Source organism: Marmota marmota, unplaced genomic scaffold (assembly GCF_001458135.2).
Source record: "Marmota marmota marmota unplaced genomic scaffold, marMar, whole genome shotgun sequence".
In the NCBI taxonomy this organism is placed as follows: Eukaryota; Metazoa; Chordata; class Mammalia; order Rodentia; family Sciuridae; genus Marmota; species Marmota marmota.
In genome coordinates this window covers 4,588,381-4,612,519 of record NW_025999862.1, presented here as the reverse complement: position 1 = coordinate 4,612,519, position 24,139 = coordinate 4,588,381, and the positions used below count along the sequence as shown (strand labels likewise).

The following is a 24,139-nucleotide window of genomic DNA, read 5'->3' as shown; positions in this document are numbered from 1 at the left end:
CACTGTTTTCCTTGCTTCCAGTAGGTGGCGTTGTCTATTCCTAGCTTGAGCCTCTGTATTCAGGGTGGTGGGTATAGCCAGTGTGAAAGGAAATGAGCTTCCACCTGTATCTTCCCTACTCTAGTCTCTGAGGTAGAAACCAGGTGCCTGTACAGTTGTTGTTTTGCGTTGATAGCTACAACCCCCCAAAGCTTGTGGGAAATATTTTGAGTTATCGCAGCTAAGGGTGGGGGAGTTGGAAACCGGGTACCTGGATCAGCCGCAGAACCGTGCTGGTAGCCACACCCCCTTTGATGGGTTTTAAGGGTTGATGGGCTTCCTCCGGACTAGCACACGGGGCGGGGCCGGGCTTCCTCCTCCGGTCTGGCTTGGCTGGAGCCCTTGACAGATAGGATTTAACAGGGAGAGGGAGTAAGAGGAATCCAGGATAAATCTTAGAATTAGGGTTTAGCTGAGTGTACTCAAAGAGTGTCCCAAAGACCTGCGCCAGACTTCAAACTGTCAACTTGAGATAACTACAGAAATGGAAATTAACATTAAGGAATTTTTAATAGCAATTTAACAGGGAAATATTATGTGCATAAATATAATAATTTTGTTTTCCTTGTTAATTTCATTTTGCTAGTAATTCATTTTGTTTTCATGTTACAAAAGTACAAATTAGAAAATTTTCAAAACCTGGTTTTTACCATGGACAGTAATGAGAAGCACTGGTTGAACCATTTAACCAAGTAAATGAATCTCAGTGGCACCATTTCCTGAGATGAAGAGCAAGCTAGGAGCACCTCTGGGAGTCAGAAATCAGCTGTGTTGTTTGAGCCATACTAATTTTGAGATGCCCATTGAGCACCACAATGTAGAATTAATCATTGGGTATATGATTCTGAAGTTCTAGAGAGGAATCAGACTTGGAAATAGGGCTTTGGGAGTCCTCAGCATACAGAAACTGTCTGCAGCTGTGAGATTGAATGAGATCACCAAGAGCAGAGGATTAGGTGCCAGCAGAAGAGAATGATCAGATGCTGCTAGAGAAAAAGAAGGAAAAACAGTATGGTGTGTCATGAAACCCAATAGAAGAAAATGTTTCAAAAAGGAAAAGTAGTCAACTCTGACTTATGCTGCTGAGAGGTCAAGTAAGGTAAGAACAGAAAAGTGATGATTCCATTTGGCTAATTTACAGACCCTAACAGCAGCATTTTCAGTGGAACAGTGAGAACACAAGCTTAATTGGAGTAGCCTACCAAGAGAGTAGGCAACAAGAAAGCCATCTGGTAACAATAGAGGTGGGGGTATTTCACTGCAGTTGCTTTGTGTGTGTGTGTGTGTGTGTGTGTGTGTGTGGCACTGGGGATCAAACCCAGGGCTTCATGCATGCTAGGCAAATACTCTCTCTGAGCTGTACCCCCAGCCCTAGAGTTACTTCAAATAGTTCTGTTGTTAAGGGAACTGAGAGATGTAGTGAAGGCCATCATGGAGCTAAGGGAGATTTATTCAGGACAAAAATGTCTAGAAGAGACAGGAAGTTGTTGATGCAGGCATGTATCAGAATGCAGGGAAGAACATCTTTGCCAAAAAACTCTATAGGCAGTTCTGCATGTTAACTGAATGAATGTTAACTGTGGTTATAGAAATTATATTACATTTTCACTCCAGTCCCTACAGAATTCTACTGAAGTTCCAGTTTCAAGGTAAGAAATCAGAATTCACTAAGGCAGTTTGGGATTTTAGTAGAAATACTGAAATTTCCCTTTATGCTCCATGGCAAGTGGCTGGCAATGGGACATGCCTGCTTCATTGAGTTTCGTAGTATAAATCTAATGTCTGAATCTGTAAGTTACATCCTCAATTATAGTGGTGGACATGTTCTTCCTCAACATAGGAATAGAACTTTAAACATATTTGTCATTTTGACAGGAGTACAAAATTTCAAGCTTTGAACAAAGGCTGATGAATGAAATAGAGTTTCGCTTGGAACGTACACCTGTTGACGAATCAGACGATGAAATCCAACACGACGAGATCCCCACGGGCAAGTGTATTGCTCCCATCTTTGACAAAAGACTCAAGCACTTCCGGGTTACAGAAGGCTCTCCAGTCACATTCACCTGCAAAATTGTTGGCATACCTGTTCCAAAGGTAGGAGAAGATGACCAGCCAGTTAACCATCCAACAGCACAGAATGATAGACAGTGTGTTCAAAACAGTCTTAGTATACTCTTGTGTATCTACAGAGGGAATGAAAATCAATTCAAGAAATGAGCAAAACCCAGTTATTTGACTAAAATGAGAATATCAGGAATAGGATCATTAAATAAAGCAAAAAGAAATCAGACTTGTTAGAATTTTAATAAAATTTCTGAATAAATCTTTTAGTCACAATAGTGTACTATGGGCTATTGATTCTCTTAACCATCAAACTCATCAATCTAACATTTTTCATTATATTTAAAATCTATTGAATACACATAGGGCGCCTGTTGTACAAAGCGAGCTATATTTGTATTATTACTATTAGGTTGGTAAATGCCGAAAATGTCATATCATTATCACTGACTGCTGAAAAATCTTATGAGTCACCAGATTTTTTGGCAAGTCAGCTAAGAGAAGGATTTACACCTGGTGTGGCTGTGGCAGGAGATCTCTTCACTCTACTTTCACAAACATTTGTCTGATGTTATTATGTATGGTTAGGTAACTAGGAAAAGTAGAAGGGCAGTTGCAACCAGTACTTTATCCCCCCTGTCTTTGAGAGATATCCTTGACATATGCAGAACTTGTCACGAAGAAAATTTTTTATTTTGGTTAGATGAGAAATTTAGCTAGTTGATTCTAGCCTTATTCAACTTGGCATATTAAATCATGCTGTCCTTTCAAGCAAGGTGAGCTATCATAGGTACTGAGATCTGAAACTGCAGGAGACTTAAATGTATATAGATAATGAGAAAAGAGCCAGGTTCCTGGTTTTCATTATTTTGCCTCTGAAGACACATCTGGTTCTTAGGGTATCTTTCAAACTAATAATGAGGTACAATAAAATACTCAAAAGCTTTATCTTAATCCTAAATTATATTGAATTTTTTACTTAAGTATTATATAAATAGAGGGGTATATCATACCATCATTATAAATATGTTTTATAGCTTTTTTTCCAAGTGCTTTGAAAAGAGTAACATGTTGTAGAAATGATAGTTGACACTTGCCTCATCCTACTTCCTAGTTCTTTATCTTCTAAAGATATATGGAACATTATATATGCACATATATACACACACACATACATATACACATACATATACATATATTCTTCTTGATTATCTTTCACTTCAGGTTTACTGGTTCAAAGATGGGAAGCAGATTTCTAAGAGAAATGAGCACTGCAAAATGAGGCGAGAAGGAGATGGGACATGTTCTCTGCACATTGAATCCACCACCAGTGATGACGATGGCAACTACACCATCATGGCAGCCAACCCCCAGGTGGAGACGCAGGGTTACGCACTGTGCTGCACTCTGAGGAAGGAGCGGTTGATGTCATTGTGAATGAGACCTTGAGAAGTGCGAGTTACTCAGGATTGCTGAGGAAAATGAATGAGAAGCATTGTGATTGTGTGTAACTAGAGCGCAGTATCACAACCTAAAAGACTAGTTAGCCACTGACAGGTCACTCAACATTTCAGGCTTTGTCAAAGGACATTGGTACTATTTCTTCACTACATTTCCCTCCCATACCTGTTGGGCTGAATTTTATGATTGTCAACTCCTTGGGTCTCTTGAGGAGTTAATGAGTCATTCTACCAATTTTTATTGTATCAAAGAACAATATGTCATTTTTGTTCTTTAGAGAATAGGTAAATTACTTCATAAAGGCTTTAAGTATCCTTCAAATTCATATCCTTCTTTTTCTTGATAAAAGTTGAAAAGTCATAATCTCTCACCTTCTTTTCTGAATGAGGCCAAGTCTTAAAATTTCCCTAAAAGATAGGCCAGAAAAAAATATCTTTAATTACTAATTTTTAAAATAGTTTTTTTACTTGTAGATGGACTCAATACTTTTTATTTTACTTGTTTGTTTATGTATGTATTTATTTATTTACTTATTTATTTATTCATTTATTTATTTTTATGTGGTGCTGAGGCAAGGGCTCTACCACTGAGGTACAACCCCAGTCCTTTAATCACTATTCAAATACAAAGTACAGAATCATAATTTCTACTCTCATCCATCCTTCCTATTGAAAGAACAGGATGAATCGCTATTGAGAAAAGTATAAAACTACTTGGCCATGCTCTCTGCATTGTAGCTACAAGTTGTATTAGGTTCACAAAAATTTAAAGAAAAACTTTTTATATTTGTGCTCTGTTCATTTCTCAGGTTAAAATAAAAATCATCACAATAGTTTTAAAAAAATCTCTCCCCCTAGAATATGAAGATAAGAAGTCATATTATATTGTTTTCATTCCACTCCTACAAAGAAAAATTCATAATAGCAAAAAGTTTCATAATGTTCTAATGCAGAAAAGAAAACATAAATTGAAAAAAAATGTAGATTCTTTCTTTTTTCTTTTTTTAATTCAGTACTGGGGACTGAACCCAAGTCATTTCACATGAGCCCTTATCACAGAGCTACCCGCCCCCCCATTCCTTTTAACTTTTGAGACAGGGTCTCACTGAGTAGCCCAGGACGACCTGACTTTTGATCCTCCTCCCTCAACTACCACAGTGGCTGGGATTGCAGGTACACACTAACAAGTCCTTCTGAAGTTCTTAATTTAATCTTGTTCTTTTCCTATTTCTCAGGGGAGAATCAGCTGTTCTGGCCACTTGATGGTACAGAGTTTGCCCATTCGCAGTCGGCTAACCCCTGCCGGCCAGTCTCACAGGTAATGATAGGAAGAATCCACCTTCTGTGGGCTCCTCCCATATGCCTACCCTCCACAAAGAGCACCAAAGTTGTTGGGTCTACATATTGTTACTTAAAGGTAGCCTTCCACCAGCAGCACCAGCGCCACTTTCGAGTTTGTTGCAAATGTAGAAGTTCAAGCCCATCCCAGATTACCGAATCAGAATCTGCATTTTAACAACATGCCATGTGATTCACAAGCACATTAACATTTGAGAAATACTGATCTTTGGTACATTTTAATGGTTAAAAATTTGTAACCATCAGTAGCACCTGTGTACATAAGATATAAATTAGATCCTTTGAATTGAGTCACTATCTTCTCTTTAATAAAACAGGAGCCTTTAATGATTATATAGAGAGAGAGCAATTATTTTTGCTGTCTCCACTACAGCAATTAGCTTTTTATCCTCTCTGATTTTACTAGCCACTAAGAAGAAAGAGCATGGCTTGAGTCTTATGGTGCCACAAAGTCTTAGCAAAGCATTCCATAGTTGCTGACACATATGAATTAAATGTGACTTACCAAAGGAATAAAAATAGCAACCCATGTTTCAGATACAGTATTTCACCAGCCTTGCAACTATACCTTCTTCTTTTTTTAAGAACAGCTGTTACTGTTGGTCAGTCTTACCCAGTTTAAGTTCATGGACATCTTTAATGGTCTGCCATAATTTATAACCAGGTTAAACTTTATTACTCAAAGCTATAGAGATTGAAGTTGCCTTGTTCTGGATAATAAGCAGGACTTCTCTTTTGGTCTCTCTTTTGAGGTTCAGATTGAATACTGATTTATTTGTTTATTTTGATGTCTTTTGAACAACTGGTCAAACCCATAGCAAGAAAGCTGAGCCACTTAACCCAGAATGACTTCAGAGAGAAAAAGCTAAAGCCTGTTTATTTGATTACAGATCTCCCAAGATAATCCTACAGTTTATGACATGCTTACCACTTTGCTTTCTTTTTCTTTTTAATTAACTCCACATTATTATTATTATTATTATTAATTTTCTGCCCTAGAAGGCTTTTTCCCCTCCCCACCCCAAAAAAAGAAAGAAAAAAAAAAAAAAAAAAAAAAAAAAAAAAAAAACGCTGCTGCTGTCTTTATAGTCCTATAGCCATGCCAAAATACCTGTTGCTATGAGTTTGTAAAATGGCTTCTATGTTTGAAACCTGAACATACTTGTTCTAGGGGAAGGTCCCGAGTGCAAGAAAGAGACAAAGAGCCTCTACAGGAACGCTTTTTCCGACCACATTTTCTGCAGGCTCCTGGGGATATGGTAGCTCACGAGGGGCGCCTCTGTCGGCTGGACTGTAAGGTAGATTCTTAGCATTTGTCCTTAGTTCCAGATCTGCTCAGATTTTGCATTTGATTGTTTGCTTGCATTTATATTTTTGTTTGTATTTGTTTTGTTGGAGCTGTGGTTTCCAAAGAAGGAATTCCTGGCAAAGGGATAGATCATTTTCTCCATAGGCTTTTTGGAAAATTTAATACCAGACAAAATTTAATTATTTCATGAAATTTTTAAGTTGTTATATTTTTTGGCATTGTATCAAGTTAATTGCATTTTTAAAATACAACCAAGGAGGTGATATAATTTGAACATTTCCTTCCACGTAGTGCCTGAAAAGTTTTTATTTCTGTGTGATTTTTTTTTCTTTGTATCCTTGAAGTGATTATTATGAGGTATAGCCTTTGAAAAAATTATAGTCATGAAACAATGGCTATGAGGCAGTTTATGAGAGCAGAACATGGTTTCTCATACTAATCAACATCCATCACATTTAGTGAATCTGTATTCTAATTTTTAAATTAAAAACTCGGTGTGAGATGAGCAGGGCAGATACCTCTTAATATGACGAGAAACTTAAGTCACCACTTCCACCCCAGACAAAATGTGGAATGCTGTGGAAAATTTAGATGCAAATTTGGGAAGGCTTGAGGTTAAGGATTCATTCAGTGATTCTTAGTCTCCCATTGCTGCCTAAATAATATTCAGGTTGACTGTTATTTCCCCCTCACTAAACTCTAAAAACTACCAAGGTCTGGGTCCCCTCCCTAGAGATTCTGGTTTAATATTCCAAGTGGGCACTGGAATTTTTTAAATATTTTTTTTATTTGTACACAATACATTTATTTTGTTTATTTACTTTTATGTGGTGCTGAGGATCGAACCCAGTGCCTCACACATGCTAGGTGAGCACTCTACCGCTGAGCTACAATCCTGGGCACTGGAATTTTTAAACCCTCTCCATCCTCTTATAATTTGCAGCAAAATTTGAGTACCCTGGTTTATTATCTGACCTTTCTCATATCTAACTCATGCTTATTAAGTTTACAAGCAATATATCTTCTCTGATGTTGATGCTTCAGGTCTGTTTTATCTATAGCTTAATTCTTATTTATTCTAATGTAGAATATAATCAAATAGATTAATCATGACCTAAACTGGGATCAAAATACCACATCATTTAAATTCATGCAGCAATTCACTCAGAACCCTCCCTCTTCTCCCTGTACTGCTCCAGAAGGGTTCTCATCACTCCATGTTTTCTCTCACTGTATACTTGCCAAACAAGGATGAAGAATTCAACCACCAAATAAATCTGCCTGTCATCAGTCTGTCATTTGCCTCAGCTGTCCTGTTGTTTATTAGGTGAGTGGCTTACCGCCCCCAGAGCTGACGTGGCTGCTCAATGGCCAACCTGTGCTACCAGATGCCTCCCACAAGATGCTGGTCAGGGAGACGGGAATCCACTCTCTGCTCATTGACCCACTCACCCAGCGGGATGCGGGGACCTATACGTGTGTGGCTACCAACAAAACTGGGCAGAATTCTTTTAGTCTGGAGCTCACTGTAGTAGGTAAGGTTTGCTGCTGGGACCCCCAGACATAACTCCCTTCAAAATTATTGTGCAAATATGCAGAACCTCTGGCAGAATTCCTTAGCACTTTACTCCGCCAATCTCAGTTTCCCCTTCACTGTAGTTAGGACCATATTTCTAGATTGCTTTCAAAAACAATGTTAATGTTAAAACAGAACACAGAACCTTGTACATATTACACATGCAATAAAGGGAGCATTGTAATTATTCATTGAGCAATCAACAAATTGACTGTCACTACATTCCAGTCATTTGTCCTGCAGTCAATGTATTATTCCTGAAACATACCAGGCTTTTTTTTTAATCTCCCTAAGTTACAGGCCTTTACATCTGTGGTCCCTCTATCTAGAATACCCTTCTTAGCCCAGCAGCTTCTTATTCATTCTCTAAAGACTAACTCAAGTGTCACCACCCTGGCACAGTAGATCCACCAAGCACAACTACTCCTTCCCAGTCCTCCTCTGTATTTCTATGCCAGTAATCTCAGCTACTGGAGGGATGAGACGAAAGGACCACAGATTCAAGCCCAGCCTGGGCAACTTAATGAGACCCTATCTCAAATAAACAAAAATTTAAGAAATGAAAAGGAGGAACTTACAGAGAGCTCATGGCCTTCTGTGTAATTGTTCGTTTCTTTGTGTGAGTTTCTGAAGTCAGAGACTCTGACTTGTTGTGTGTATCTCTAGTATCAGCCTTAGTGCCTAGAATATGGAGGATGTTTGGCAAATTTGAGCTGAAAAGAGAACAAACCCTTATCTTATAAGCTAATGTGAACAAAATGTTGTCATGCCTATAGAAGAGGAAAGCAAGACATCATCTACAAGGAGCCACCCCTACAGGGCAGCAGTCCAGCCAGAATTAAGTTTCAGAATTTAGGAATTCTGGAGTTGGGCTTTCTCCTGCTGTCTTGCAGTCTGATGAGCTCACAGTATCTTCAGCACATCATTCCTGTCTGCAGATAAATGCTTATTTATCTTTTTCCATTCCTTACAATGAATTTCCTCTTGCCAACGGAATAGGAAAGACTCATTTTGCAAGGATACATTGATTGCAGATCTTTACCTTTTTCCCCACCATTTTGCTTTAATCTTGACTTTGAAACCCTGACATAAGAGGTTCTGGACAAAAGAAGGACCATTTTAGAAAGTGTAATTTTGTGTATTTTTAAAAACCATATGATTCTGTAGGTATGAGTTGTTTTTTTTTTTCAAAACAAAAAGTTGGGGAAAATTGATATATCTCCTACGAAATACATTCCTCCAAAAAAAGGATCAATTTTAGTATATAAAGAATGTTGTTTCTCAAAAGAATATTGTTTCTCAAAAGTTATTATTGCACAATTAAAGAAAATCCTCTAATTTAACCATTCCTAGCATTTGCATCCCAGATCTTCAAGTGTTATCTCACACGGGATGTACAGAGATGGCTGGCCCAATTTTTTTTTTTAAACATTTATAGAGCTTGATCAAGGCAATGATCCTCACTAAGGGGTCCAAGAAGTGTTCTGAATTTCAGAATGTAGTGTACTTGAGGCATGAACTTCAAAGCACTTACTATTCAAACAAGAAATCTCTTCTCTCATCCAGCAAAAGAAGTGAAGAAAGCACCTGTGATCCTGGAGAAACTGCAAAATAGTGGCGTTCCCGAGGGCCACCCAGTGAGACTGGAGTGCCGCGTGATAGGCATGCCCCCACCCGTGTTCTACTGGAAGAAAGACAATGAGACCATCCCTTCCACCAGAGAGAGGATCAGGTATGGCAGCCACCACCTCCACGGGGACCTGTGCACTTGGAGCACATGTTGGCCACCTAATAAGATTGTAGCCTTTTGGGTCTTGCTTTTTAGCAATATGCGCTTGAGTTTCATTCACATTATTGTGTATATCAAGAATTTATTCCTTTTGTTGTTGTTGTTGTATGTTGTATGGTTGTTTCAGAGGTTAAAAACTTTAATTTTTAAGTTTAAAATTATACAATAAATTTATGAAGGTTTTACATATGATTAAGTATTTATGGCTTCTACATCCCGCCTTCTCATTGATGTGTCTCTGCTGGTAGCTTTTCTTCCTTGAGTACTCTCTTCTGTGTCTTCCTCCAACTACAGTCTGCCTCCCCGGTGTCTGTGATCCCTCAGGCTCAGCTCAAAATCGTGACTTCCAGTGCTCCTGCTTCCTCCCCTCCCCAGTCCAGGACTGGGTCTGTATTCTGTGGTCCAGAACTGAGCCCGTTTTCTGCCACACGCTGTTGCACACGGCCATTATTGTTAGTGTTACTGATTTCAACCTGTGTCACCTCGACTAGACTGTGAGCATCTGAGCTTAGGGACACCATCTCCTTTGTCTTTGTATGTCCTGACTCCTCACGACACCAAGCACCATGCCTTTTACTGGTAGAAATTTATACAGAACAAATGAATAAATGCATGCATTTCCTCTGTGATCACCTCAACTCACTAAACTGAAACAACAGCATTCTAATATGTCTCTGACACCAGGAACAAGCCTTAATCAGTTCTCCTCCTCACACTGTTAGAGTGATCTTTTACAAATGCAAACTGATCACACCACCTGCAATTTAAGATGTGTCAAGGTTTCTTATCACCCGAAAGGAAGAATCCCAACCCTTTACCATGTACATGTGGCTCTCTCTCCTGCCTTGCCCCTAGTCCTTCCACCACTAGTCCCCATGTACTCTCCACTCCTGGCCATAATGAACATGCCACCCACTCTCCTACACCATCATGTCTTTGCTCAAGCTGTTCCACTACCTGGAACAGCCTCATCCCCAACCTCAACCTTTTTTTTTTTTTTTTTTTTTTGGTACTGGCTATTGAACCCAGGGGCATAACCACTGCGCCACAAGGCATTTTTGTGTTTTATTTAGAGACAGGGTCTCACTGAGTTGCTCACGGCCTCACTAAGTTGCTGAGGCTGGCTTTGAACTTGAGATCCTCCTGCCTCAGCCTCCCGTGCTGCTGGAACAAACTCAACCTTTTAGAAAGGCTCTAGCACATCTTTTGGGAAGCTTTCTCACAAATTAATCGAGTATGTTATATTATAGTACTTACAAAGTAAATTTTTAAAGTAATTTCTTTTTATTCATCATTGGTCTTTGTGCAGTGTTCATTTTTCTGTAACTTAATCTTACATATGCTTGTGCTTCTAAACATCTTCACACCTTCTCCTTAGTGCCAGGGACTTCCCCAAATAACCTTCCCTCTACGTTCCCAAAGCACCTTTCCTGCGTCATTTCTCTATAGTGTGTTGCATTCTATTTATTGCTACTTTTACTTATTTAATTCCTATTTTTTCTTTCCTACTAAGCTTAGGGACTCTTTTAGAGAAAGAATTTTTGTCATTTTCATCTTTACACCCTCAGCACCCAAGGCAGCCCATCCAGGATTGTGCCCAACAGAATATTCTTTTTTTTTTTTTTTTGGTACTGGGTATTGAACCCAGGGGCACTCAACCACTGAGCCACATCCCAGACCTTTTAGTATTTTATTTAGAGACAGGGTCTCTCTAAGTTGCTTAGAGATCACTAAAATTGCTCAGGCTGGCTTTGAACTTGTGATCCTCCTACCTCAAGCTCCTGAGCCACTGGGATTACAGGCATGAGCCACCTGGCCCTGCCCAACAGAGTATTCAACAAGAGTTTAGTAAAGAAATATTTCAAAGAATGAATTCATTAATCAGAAAGTGAAAGTAGCCAACATAATAAGGTGGTGAAATTGTGATGGGTATTTTTTTACTTTTGTTATACTTGTTATGACTTTATTTAGTCTTATTGTTTTACAAATAATAAATAGCTTTCAACCAAAGGGACACACTTGTTTATTCTTTGAACTCAAGAAGTTATTGGTATTATCTCTGCCCAGTAAATGAGCTGTGGCAGTCTCTGAAGGGATCTTGGAACAGGGTATGAAAGAGGCCAGAACAACAAGGGGTAAAAGGGCCATGTAGCCACATGGTTGGTTCTCCATCCTTGGCCGCAGATCAAAATCACCTGGGGAATTTCCTAAAAATCCTAATGCTTGGGTCCCAGCCTGAGGTTCTGATGTAATTCTCTGAGGTGTGGCCTGAGATTCTAATGTGCAGCCAAGGTTGAAAACTACTGATGTACAGAAAACAGAAGGAAAAAGCAGGCTGATTTCCTCAATCACATTAAGCTAAATTCTGCATGCATCCAGCTGGTCACATTAGGAAATGCCATCTCCAGGCTGTAGATACATTTGCCCCTGGGATCTTATTTTGATTTGCTTTCCCACAGCTTCTTAACAAAGTTGTCACTGAAATTTCCAATCTTATTTAGAAAAGAGATCATTCTGTACTTTGGTTGTGAAAAGCAGGGTTCCCCCTGATAAGGAGTAAAACTTTGGTGGAGTTGGAGCAATGGAATATACAGACACTGGTCACAGCATCTTGGATGGCTATCACCTTCTTCTTAGCATTATAAGGTTCATTGCTGATCTTTTGTAGCTTCTTTTAACCTTCAGATTTGCTTTGTGCTTGTCTTCAACAGAATTTCCTTTTTTTTTTTTTTTTCCCTTTAGAGAGTGAGTTTTCCTAAATTTGACAGAGATGCTTCTGCTCCTACTTAAAATATGGGTATGTTCTTTCTCTTCTCCAGCATGCACCAGGACACAACAGGATATGTCTGCCTCCTCATTCAGCCAGCCAAGAAATCAGATGCTGGATGGTACACACTGTCAGCCAAAAATGAAGCTGGCATAGTGTCGTGCACTGCTAGGTTGGATATATACGGTAAGTATAATGTCATCCATCGGTTGAACATCTGTGCATTTCAGGCAGCTTTAAGATCATTTTTTTTTTAGGATTAGTAAGTGTCCATAAAAGAATTAGGTAGATTTTAGTGCTTACGAGATGGATTTTTAAAGTCATCTGGTCCTAGGTACCTCAGGGCTTTTGTACACTTCTGTGTTTTGCCTTGAGCTTAACCTTCTTCCAAAAAAGGAATTCTGATCCTAGGAAGTCTTCAGCTAGCCCACAATGTGCACCTACCTGAGGTGTGACCTGAGATTCTAATGTTCAGCCAAGCATTCTTAGCCATCCAGTGTCTTCATGCTGTCTCCCTCTGCAGTGGGTCACCCACAGGAACTCCCTACTACCGTGATCACCCAGAAGAATTTTCTAGATGCCATCATTCATTTATTTATGCATTCAACTAATGTGTATTATTCCAATCCCCCAATCAGAGTTCCCTATTAAGTGGAAGTAAATTAATAATATTAAACTCAAGTGACATTTGAATAGTAACATAATTAATGAAAGTGGTATCGTTGGTCCTCCCAGGCCCATGAAATTATTATAATTGTTGTTATCCTCACTTAAATGCTGAGAAAATGGAGACTCAAGAGAGTTTAACGACTACAGCTAAGAAACAAACCCAAGTCTTCGTTATCATTCCTTTGACCCATGTTTCTCATTTTCAAAGGATCTAAGAAATTAATCTTTATTAACGTTTTTGTGTGCTCTATTCCTCTTCCTTAAACTCTTTGACATTAACTGGTATGTTTTAGAGTCATGGTCTTTAATCGAAAAGAGTGCTTCTTTTTTCTTTTTCCTTTTTTTTTTTTTTTTTGTTTAAATAATTGGTTAGGGCTGGGGATGTGGCTCAAGCGATAGCGCGCTCATCTGGCATGCCTGCTGCACGGGTTCGATCCTCAGCACCACATACAAACAAAGATGTTGTGTCCGCTAAAAAATAAATATTAAAATTCTCTCTCTCACTCTCTCTTTAAAAAAAAAAAAATTAAAAATAAATAAATAAATAAATAATTGGTTAAACCAATAAATTTCACATTCATAACTTGTTTAACATGATTAATCAGAATAACAACAGCAATTCTATTTAGAACCCAAGAGCCCTGCTGTTTACAGGTGAACAACAGGTATCCCCTTTATTTAGTACCATGCAGAAAGGGGTTTGGCCTGCCATTTTCCCTAGGTCTCATTTTTAGAGGAAAGATATAGATCTGTATTATTTTTCCTGACTTGAAAAGAAAATCAATTGTGGCCAGGCTCAGTGGCACATACCTGAAATCCCAGCGGTTTGGGACGCTGAGGCAAGAGGATCATGAGTTCAAAGCCAGTCTCAGCAAAAGCAAGACACTGAGCAACTCAATGAGACCCTGTCTCTAAATAAAATACAAAATAGGGCTGGGGATGTGGCTCAGTGGTCGAGTGCCCCTGAGTTCAATACGCGGTACTCGCCCCTCATCTCATCAAAAAAAAAAAGGAAAGGGGAAAGAAAATCAATTGTGAAGGAAGCTAAAAACGTCCAAGGAGAAAGATGCCAATGATAGGTTTCTTGGTCTAGGCGTCTCCTCCAGGTCTGAAGGCAATAGGTCTCCAACTGGTAAACCCTGAAATGGATGACTTAAATCAACACTGCCCTCCAGTGGCTGAGTTCCCAGCTAGCCTCTTTCCTGTCCTTCACGGCACTAACAATAGGAGGTGCTGTTGGGTCTGTTGGGATCTGGGGTGGGGAAGATGATGGAGGCCTTAGACTAGAATAATTTCACTGTCACCACCTCCTCTACCACCACCACCACCACACTTCTAAGAAATGGAATAGTAAGGCTCCACTCTCAAGTGCCCCTGGGGTATAGCTCAGTGGTAGAGTACACGCCTAGTATGTCTAAGGCCCTGAGTTCAATCCCCAGCACCAGAAATAATTCCTAAAATTAGGAATTACTGTCCAGTTAATATGCCAGAGTTATCAGGGTAAGGATAAGAGATGGTCTTAAAGTGGAATTGCTGTAAATTTTGCCTTCAGTGTTATGGCTTCACAAATTTGATTCTCTCCACTCACTCAGAGGAATTTAAAACTGAAAAACTGATTACAGATAATGAAATCAACAAAGGACCAATTTATAAATCAGAATGCTAAACAGGAGCACAGCTTCCTAAGACCTAGAGCCCCAGTGTTCCCCACCTAGTATACCCCCTTCTCCATATCAAGGTACCCAGAAACTTATCAGGAGATTGCTTGGTAATTTTTTTTCTTTTTGGTACTAGGGATTGAACTCAAGGCCACTTGACCACTGAGCCTCATCCCTAGCTTTTTTCTTTTTAAAAAAATTTTTTTTAGTTGAAGATGGACACAATACCTTTATTTTTATTTATTTATTTTTATGTGATGCTGAGGATTGAACCCAGTGCCTCACATATGCTAGGCAAGTGCTCTACCACTGAGCTACAACCCCAGCCCATCCCCAGCCCTTTTTTATTTTAAGACAGGGTCTCACTAAATTGCTGAGGCTGGTCTTGAACTTGCAATCCTCCTGCCTCAGCCTCCTGAGCTGCTGAGAATACAGGCATGTATCACTGTGCCCAGCACTTGGTAATTTCTGAATCAGAGATGATAACAGAGACTGCACAGTGGGGATAGGTATTTTATTCAGGCCATGTTCAAGCCTAAGGATGGAGTCTGCTAAAAACAAGGTCTCCTTTGAATAGCACCTGGTGAATATGGAAACTCAAATCAATTCTCTTTTGTCCATGAACTATGCTTGATTGCATATAAACTACTTTTTAGTCTTCTTGCTTTAACTCATTGAACCTGATTAGGGTTCTGGGTAGGTAGATAGGTAATGGCTGTTTAGGGTGGTTAGGGTGTAGGATGGGTACTTCCCACAGGGGTTGAACCCATCTTTTGGCTTCTATGGCCACAGTTTCTTGCCTCTACCTCATGAGGTGCCCTCCTCTGTGAGCCTACAATCCCCTGTACACAGTCGCCAGCAGACCCCACGCCTTGTCAGTGAGAGGGGATAATTTTGAGAAATCACCATAGTCATCCACTCTTCCTTCTTACAGGAATTCTAACCTCTTACTGAGTGAGAATCACAGGTTGTAGAATTAGAGCCTTAAGAGATCACCAGATCAATTTCCCTGTTCATGGCAGGGAATGTTTTATTGCTCTCTTTTACAAATAAGATCATTCAGATCTAGATATCCTTAAATGCTTTACCAAGAATTCAAAGGGAGCATTGGAGTGAGGACAGAACGCACCTCTGTGGGGTACCTGCCAGACTGTATGCCCTTGATCATAACACATTATTTGCTCAATTTTCCAGCTCAGTGGCACCAGCAGATCCCAGCACCCATGTCTATCCGGCCCAGTGGCAGTCGCTACGGATCTCTCACCAGTAAAGGACTTGACATTTTTTCTGCCTTTTCCTCCATGGAAAGCACAATGGTGTATTCATGCTCTTCTCGGAGTGTAGTGGAAAGTGATGAACTTTAAGGATGTCTGGGTGCCTGCTGTGTAAGGGGGCAGACTGTGGAGGGGGAAGTAAGGGCCAGTCACAGCAGTTTCTAAGCATCAGGATTTGAGTGAGTACCCATGCTGTTGGACCTGTGGTAAGAAGTGCTTTGAATAAGTTGGCTGGGGACTCTTGCAGTCTCAGATGAGGGGGTCGGGGGAGCTGTGGGGCTATGCCTTTTAAAGATTCCAGCAAAAAAGTGAGCAATAGAGATGAACCAAAGATGTCATACTGCAGCCATCTACTACTTTGGGGAAAGGCTAGCATGCTCCCTGTCCCCATTATGTTAGGAATGTTTAAGTCCTACTAGGAGAAATTAGGGGCCATATGCCTGGGCTGAGAGGAGTTACACAGTAGTGACCTTAGAATATAACTAATTCATCCAGCAATCAAAAAAGTGGGGAAGTTGCTGTCACCTTTCATTAGTTACATTCATAGCAGTTGTTTTGATGAACTCATTAAATCACTTAGCATTAGGAGATCATATCATACAAATCTCACATGTGGTGAAACACTTTTGATTTGCATATCCTGGGTGTACATGAGCCATATAATAAGGTGCCAAAAGGTGCTTGAGACATGAAAAAAAAATTCACCTGAACACTCAGTGTTGCACTGTGCATTTATTCTGTGGCCAAAACAGGAACCCACAAGCCTGCCTGCACCATTTGGTTTGAAATGGTGATTGATTTTTCTTCTTTCTGACTTTGCATCTCTAGACTCTGAAACTAAAAGGTTGTTAATAAACCAATCAAGGGGGAAAAAAAAGTCTTCTGCAGGGTCACTTTAAAAACTACAAGCTTTAGTTACCACTTGCAAAATGTGCAAGAGTCATCTTCATCATTTGCTTGTAAAATAGCACACAGTATGTTCCTACTCCCTCCCAAAAGTCTGGAAGTGTCGAAGGCAATAAGGAAGGAAGAGATGCAGACAAGAAAAGAAGTGTTGGGAGAGTGCTAGCTTTCCATTTACAGTAGCCGAGACGTGGTTGTGGAAAGAGAGATCTTTAATAGCTGTGAGCTGCTTTGAGATCGTTGATCAAATGGCATTTTCTACATAGAAAATATTACACTAACCAGGAAAGTGGAGGGAAAGGGGAATTTGCATCTTTATTCTAATCCACCTATTCAAAATTTGCCTCTCAATTTAAGGAATTTTTAGACTTAAGATCCCAGTGATATCCCTAGTGCCTAGAAAAGTACCTAGCCCAAAGTAGACATGCAACAAATACTTGCTGGATGAGTAAATCTGTTAGACACAGGAGTCTACAATCTACAGCAGTCCAAAAACTGCCCAAGGAATGGTCATCACAGCACATTTTCCACTGATTCCCTTTGCTCAAATCTCTGGTGTTCTCTATGTCAGGCCCCCTCTGCAGGCATCTTATTTAAGTGAGTTAGAGATAGTAATTGCTTAGAAAGGCTTGAAACTTTCTTTGCTCCAAGGCAAGAAATTTCCAGAATAAAAATAAATTCATTCACTCAAAAAAATCCTTTGTGTGTCTACTCTATATAAGATACCATGGTAGATACTGTGGGAGATGCAAACAAATGAATAAGACACAGTCCTGCCCTCAGAGACCCTGTGATCTAGTAGGAGGGGCAATGTTTAAGGCATGTGCAATGGATGTTTCCTGAGGCAAAGATCTATTCTTTAGCAAACAAAAGTTTCTAGTTCTCTTCATCCTATTTTTTCACAACTTTTAAAATCTCTTATTTTTCAGTCTCGATTTCTTAATTTTAAAAATGCCATAAGCTGCATCTGTAAGAAATGAAGATTTCAGTCAATTATGTTCAGCAGAACTATTAGGTTTTTGTTTCCTTTTTATTTATGCAGTAATAGTAGTAAAATATAGGCAACTTTAATGGAATAGAATGCATCTTGTATATCCTATAAAATGTTTCTGTATTGGCTTCTATTATGAAATACCATAACCAAGAAGTACTTTCTGATTCAGAGATTGCTTCTAGATTGTACACCTGATATCCTTATTGCATACACCTTTGTAAGCCCTAGACATTCTCCCATGGGGGGCAGGTATTCATCTCTATATGTCTTAGCTTTCTGAATTATTTATTAATCCGTCTCCTTTGATTGTGTTTAAGAGAACTAGGATAAGTCTCGTAATTGGCCACTAGGTGGCGCTGCCTCACTCAAAATATAACGAACCTAAAAATTCCTGAAATTTGAACTACTGAATTATATTAAATTAGGCTTTCTCAACCTGGGTAGTATTGACCTTGGGGGCCTGATAATTCGTTGTGGAGGGGGACTGAGTGTGGATTGGAGGATACTTAGTAGCATCCCTAACTTCTATCCTGGGTGCCTTAGCAACCCCAACCGGCTCTGTTTTTGTTGAGAACCACTGTGCTAAACACATCAGTGCCCTGCTTTCATAATTCTATTAGAATTCAATGACAATGCAAGTGTTTGCTTTCACAACATAACCAAAATCAGATTCATTATCTTCCCTTTCATAAACCATTCCTCAACCAAACTTAATGATTTCTAGTCCTAATGGCACCATCACGTTCCTCACAATCAGAATAAGAAACATTCAAGTTTTTTTTCTTACTTTTTCCAATCAAGCAAGAAATTCTATTCATCCTAATTTATTATTCCTCTTATTTTCAGGTTTTCCTTTCCATTCCCCTACAGTCACCCAGTTCCAACTTTCATTACTATCTTAATTTCCCTCAATATTTCTTGGCTCTAATACTGTGACTTCTTCCTACTCAAATCCAACCCAGACCCCAACATCACCTCATTCTCCCCAAAGTCCTGCTCTACTGACATTATTCCCTAATTTTCAAATCCCCAATGGCTACCTGGAGCCAACTCAGGTAGGTACCAGCTGTTCTGTTTCGGGGTATTCAAGCTTACCCCATCACCACTCAGAAAAAACACACAGCACTGTGGCAACACCACAAAAGACCTTGCCTTCCATCCACATGCCTCTCTCCGACCTTTACCTGGAGGCTGTCTCCACCTCTGGAAATCCTACCTGATCCTATAAAGTTCATCCGAAATGCCACTTCCTCTGTGAAATATTTTCTGATTCCCCATGCCCCAATCAAACAGAATAATTTCTTTGAAAATTTCATGGGTCCGGAGGAAGAGATTACTTTCTACAGTGTTTTCTACAGAGCATAGACTCTAGACACCTGCTGCTCTCTCCCCTAACCCTAGCCCACTCTTGTTTGCTTGTGCTAGATTGTAGTTACTCATTGATATGGACTGTGTCAGAAGTTTGCCTTTGTGCCTTATATGGAGTAGGCACTCGATAAATGTTGACTGACCTAAATCAAATTTAAAATTCAATGAAAGTCAGTATGTTTCTACATATAGTGATTGAGTATACGCAGTGATTTTAACCATGGCTGCACAATTAGAATCTCCTGTTGTGCTTTTAAAAAATCCCCACACTCCAATTTATTAAGTCATAAGCTCTGGGATTGTGACACAGACAATCTCAGTTTATAAAGCTAATCAATCCCAGTTGATTCCAATGAGCAGTCAAGGTTGAGGAGCATCATCTTATTCCCATGATTTAGTCTCAGAAACACCCAAAGAAATATAGATAGCATAAAGTTATAGGATTGATATTCGTGCAGAATATACTGTGCCCTGGTTGCACATGCAGTGTGTGCCTGGAACATAGAAATAAGTACATATGTTGGGTGTGGAGCTGCATGGCTGGAATCCTAACAGCTTGGGAGGCTGAGGCAGGAGGATCTCAAGTTCGAAGCCAGCCTCAGCAACTTAGCAACTCAGCAAGACCCTGACTCTAAATGAAATATAAAAAGGGCTGGGGAAATGGCTCAGTGGTTAAGGCCCCCTGGATTTAATCCCTGGTACCTCCCCTCCAAAAAAGTTCATCATATTAGACCCTAATATTTTGTGCTTCCCTCATTAGACATGCAGCACTCATGAAGCCCTCAGAGGAAGTTCAAAATTAGGCCAGGGAAAAAGGGAAAGTTGGGGCAATTTCACCTAGCCATTTGTTTCAAAATGCCACACAATTCCATATGCACCTTTCTCTGCAAGCAACTGAAGAGCTCTTTATTCCTTGGTTAGTCATGGAAATGGGAATCAAAGGGAAATAGAAAAAGAATCAGAATTCCAAATAGTGAAATTGGTTTAAATGCATCCTTCTCTTTTTATCCTTCACTTAACTTTTGTAGGCATCCAGGGAGAAATGAAATAGTCAAGAGACAAGTAGTGGGTAAACCTAGGGCTCTGGATGACACATACCATTCCCAGAGAAGTCAAAAGTCAACTCTTGGCCAGGTGTGGTGGTGCACTCCTGTAATCTCTGTGGCTCTCGAGGCTGAGACAAGAAAATTGCAAGTTCAAAGAGCTAGCTTAAACTAAGTGAGATCCTGTCTCTAAGTAAAATACAAAATAGGTCTGGGGATGTGGCTCAGTGGCTGAGCGCCCCTGAGTTCAGTCCTCAGTACCAAAAAAAAAAAAAAAAAGACAACTTTTGTAGGGACAGTTCCATTTAGATAATCCTCAAACAATTAGTAGGTTGCCCTCCAAATATTTACTTGAATTTTGGTTGTTCAAAACTCATATTTCCCTACATACATATCACCCAGTGCTAGATTTCCAAGTGAATCCAGAAAAGTCCATTCATGACTGAATTATAATAACATGACTGAATCTATAATAATAGATTTGGTTTATGCACCCAAGCACTGAGATCCAGGCAAAGCAGCCAGTAAGAGAAAAAAGACTTTTTCCTTCTTTTTAGTGTCTGTGATGTGTCAAAACTAAAGAGTGTTCATGGTCCTTTCTGCATCTAGCCCTCATTCTGTGTTTTCCTCCCCAGGGCCCTTGTACCTCTCATTCTATGATCCCTGCTGCTATAACCATCCCCTCACTCCTTGCCAAAGTCTGCCAGCGTATTTGCTGCTCCACAATGACCTAAGTCCAGCTCCATGTATCTAGCTAGGTCTGGTGTTTGGAAAAAAAAGTCATCCAACTAAATAGGTTCTGGAATGCTTGAGAGTCTTTTACTTGACAGAGGTGCTGCATTTTTTGAAGAAGTTATTTTCTCACTCCCATGAACTTTTAATAGAAATTAATAGAATTGCTGGCAGAGCTTTTAAAGAATCAGGCTGTAAGGGGAGAGATAGGAAACTAAGTCAGATCCTAAATTGTTCTTGCTAATGACAGTCTCTTCCCATCTCCCTTTTCCCACACATCCTCCCAAAGTATCTCCCAAGCTGGGATCTTAAGTCTATTTACATATGGGCTTTTTATAAGTTGGTGGCAAACAAAGCTGCCAGGAGAAATAGCATAAGTAAATATAGTCCTAATGGCCTTTTTTTAAGGTCCCTTGCAGGGTACTTGGGTAACCGGAACTTAAAAGTATTTCCAAGAATGATTGAGCTGAAAATCAATGTGCCTTACCAGTAAGATGAACCGTTACCTAGATTTTGATAGAGCTTGTTGAAGTAATTCCCACCACTAATGGCCTTTTCTTGTTTTAAGTGGATTAATATTTAAAGAGTTAATTACTAAGGCACTGTTTGAAGAATGCCAAGCATTTTTTAAACTTTGATGATGCAATAGTCATCAGTATACTTTAAAAGTTGCTAATATCGTGTTTTTAAAAAATCTGTGTAGTGCAAAAAAAATTGCATATTGGTTAAAAATATGTGCACCTCTTATTTCTGTCTAATTATATTAGTTAGCACACTTAGTATTACAGAACCATGAACAAGCTGATTTTTTTAATGTGTAAATAATAACCACTTCAAACTCCAAAGAGCAATAGCCTTGAAATTGCAAGAAATAGAGAAAGACCACACTTTCCAATCCTCTGAGAATTGTGCCATAACTACCGAGAGTAAGCAAAAAAAAAAAAGCCTCCTGTGTAAGAGGCATATAAACACTAATTTGCTAGAAGATTTTAACATAGAAAATGTTTCCCTAATAAGAAAAATTAGAATACCTCAATATTATTGAATGATAAATATATTAAGGCTGAAATGAATGGACATTTTTCTTTAAAATGTAGGAAATAGTTCTAGTTTACAGATTACTTTTCAACAATAACTAAACCAATTTTTGAGTGTACAGATTTATTTGGCAGGAAAGCGATTTTTTCTCTTAATTATCCCTATCAAAATATATAAATTACTACATGAGTTATAACCTCTAACATAACTCTACAGTAAAAGAAAGATAATGTTGTTTTGGTCTTCCTAAAATATTAAGCACATGAAGAAGACATCTCATAGAATGTTACTCAATTCTCTAAGATAAACATTCATTCTTAAATGCTTTCTAATTGAAACAGAAACACACAAAAAAAATGGGATTTAAAGATGGGGATAGTTTGACCAGTTTAGACTGGAAATGGAGACATGTGTATAGTTGTATTACAATAAAAAGTGTTTGATAACTACAAGAAACATACATTGTCTTCATATTTGAAGATAATGTTATGATGATTAGAATGATAAAAGCCAATTTCTCAATATTCAGAAAATTTCAAAGAACTTGATGTTTCTACAGAGATTCAATGAGTTATCTGGAAACAAAAGACAGATTCTGGTAATTTTGCCACAATTCGGGTGGAAGAATCTGGTGAACTAAGTATTCACATTGGCTAAGTAGTCACTACAAAAGATCACTGAATGTGTATGTGTACACGGTATGGGAGGTTTTGCTGTATATTTTAAGGAGAGTAAAAATCCTGAACGTATTCAAATGAAAAAACTTCGAATGCAATGGTATTTTTTAACACATTGGTAAATTAAGTTTGATCCTTTCAGCATTTTGGCTTCAGAAATACCTTATCCTTTATCCTTCTTTCTGCTTAATTTTCACTTATTTATATTTTTTTTTTTACAAACTTTGGCCTTGCTTCTTTGATCAAAGATTCTCCCTTCATTTCTTCCCTGTAGAGATAAAAATTTGCATAATAGGAGCTCCTTATTTCTAAGAATTCTTAGGTGAATTTTAAGGGGAACTTTCATAATTCGAATGAATTTCAGATCCATTCCCTAATTTTACTATAACTTTGGGTCTCTGTTTCTTTAACTGTAAGGTAAGCCAAACACTTGAGCCTTTCCCAGGATGGCAGGTAGGATAAGTAAATACTTATGAAGGGTTTACTTTAGAGACCCTCCGATAAAAAGGGGTACCAGTGTTTTGTTTTTGTTTGTTTGGTGGGGTGCCCCTTCACTGAACCTCATCCCCAATCCTATTTTTTTTAAACATTCATTTTTTAGTTGTAGGTGGACATAATATCTTTATTTTATCTTTATGTCATGCTGAGGTTTAGAACCTAATGCCTCATGTGTGCTAGGCAAGCACTCTACCACTGAGCCACAACCCCAGCCCTATTTTGTATTTTATTTAGAGACAGGGTCTCACTGAGTTGCTTAGTGCCTCGATTTTGCAGAGGCTGGCTTTGAACTCTAAATCCTCCTGCCTCAGCCTCCCAAACCACTGGGATTACAGGTGTGTGCCACCCCACCTTGTGGTAGCAGGTGTTTTTATTCCAAGGAAAATGTTAAAAATATTTTTCTCAGCCAGGCTAATTAGAGTACACCTGTAATCCCAGGCTGAGGGAGGAGGATCTCAAGTTTGAGGCCAGGCTGGGCAATTTAGTGAGATCCTGTCAAAAAAAAAAAAAAATCCAAAGTAAATAGTTGATCTGTTTTTAAAATTCACATTTCTTTCCTGCCTGCCCCTCAACAACTTTTCTTTTCCTTAGAAGAGTAACACAAAATTGTGGACTTTCTTCTTCCAAGGTGGTATGTAGTATAAAAATTAAAATAATAATAATAAATTTTAAAAATAGGTGCTGAGGTAGTGGCTCAGTGATAGAGCCTGTGCTTCGCATGCTCAAGGCCCTGGGTTCAGTCTCCAGCAACAAAATAAAGAAATAAATCTGGAGGCAGATCCAATGAATTTAAGAAATATCCTATCTGCTTTTTGCAAACAGATTCTAGGAGATTTTGTGTGTGTGTGTGTGTACACCAGGGATTGAACCCAGGGGTACTTAACCTCTGAGCCACCTCCCCAGCCCTTTTTATTTTTTATTT

At 39.1% G+C, this 24,139-nt stretch overlaps 1 protein-coding gene across 2 annotated transcripts in view; it reads left to right on the top strand.

Moving 5' to 3' along the window:
• Mypn (myopalladin) overlaps positions 1-22,390 on the top strand; it is a 121,798-nt gene extending 99,408 nt beyond the window's left edge. For both annotated transcript variants that reach the window (XM_048810063.1, XM_015500581.2), the window contains 8 exons: positions 1,915-2,136; positions 3,328-3,477; positions 4,799-4,881; positions 6,094-6,220; positions 7,559-7,766; positions 9,374-9,539; positions 12,416-12,549; positions 15,885-22,390. In XM_048810063.1, coding sequence (XP_048666020.1) covers positions 1,915-2,136; positions 3,328-3,477; positions 4,799-4,881; positions 6,094-6,220; positions 7,559-7,766; positions 9,374-9,539; positions 12,416-12,549; positions 15,885-16,054 — 1,260 coding nt within the window. In that variant the 3' untranslated portion in view covers positions 16,055-22,390. The remainder of the gene's footprint in view (positions 1-1,914; positions 2,137-3,327; positions 3,478-4,798; positions 4,882-6,093; positions 6,221-7,558; positions 7,767-9,373; positions 9,540-12,415; positions 12,550-15,884) is intronic.
• The last annotated feature ends 1,749 nt before the right edge of the window (positions 22,391-24,139 follow it).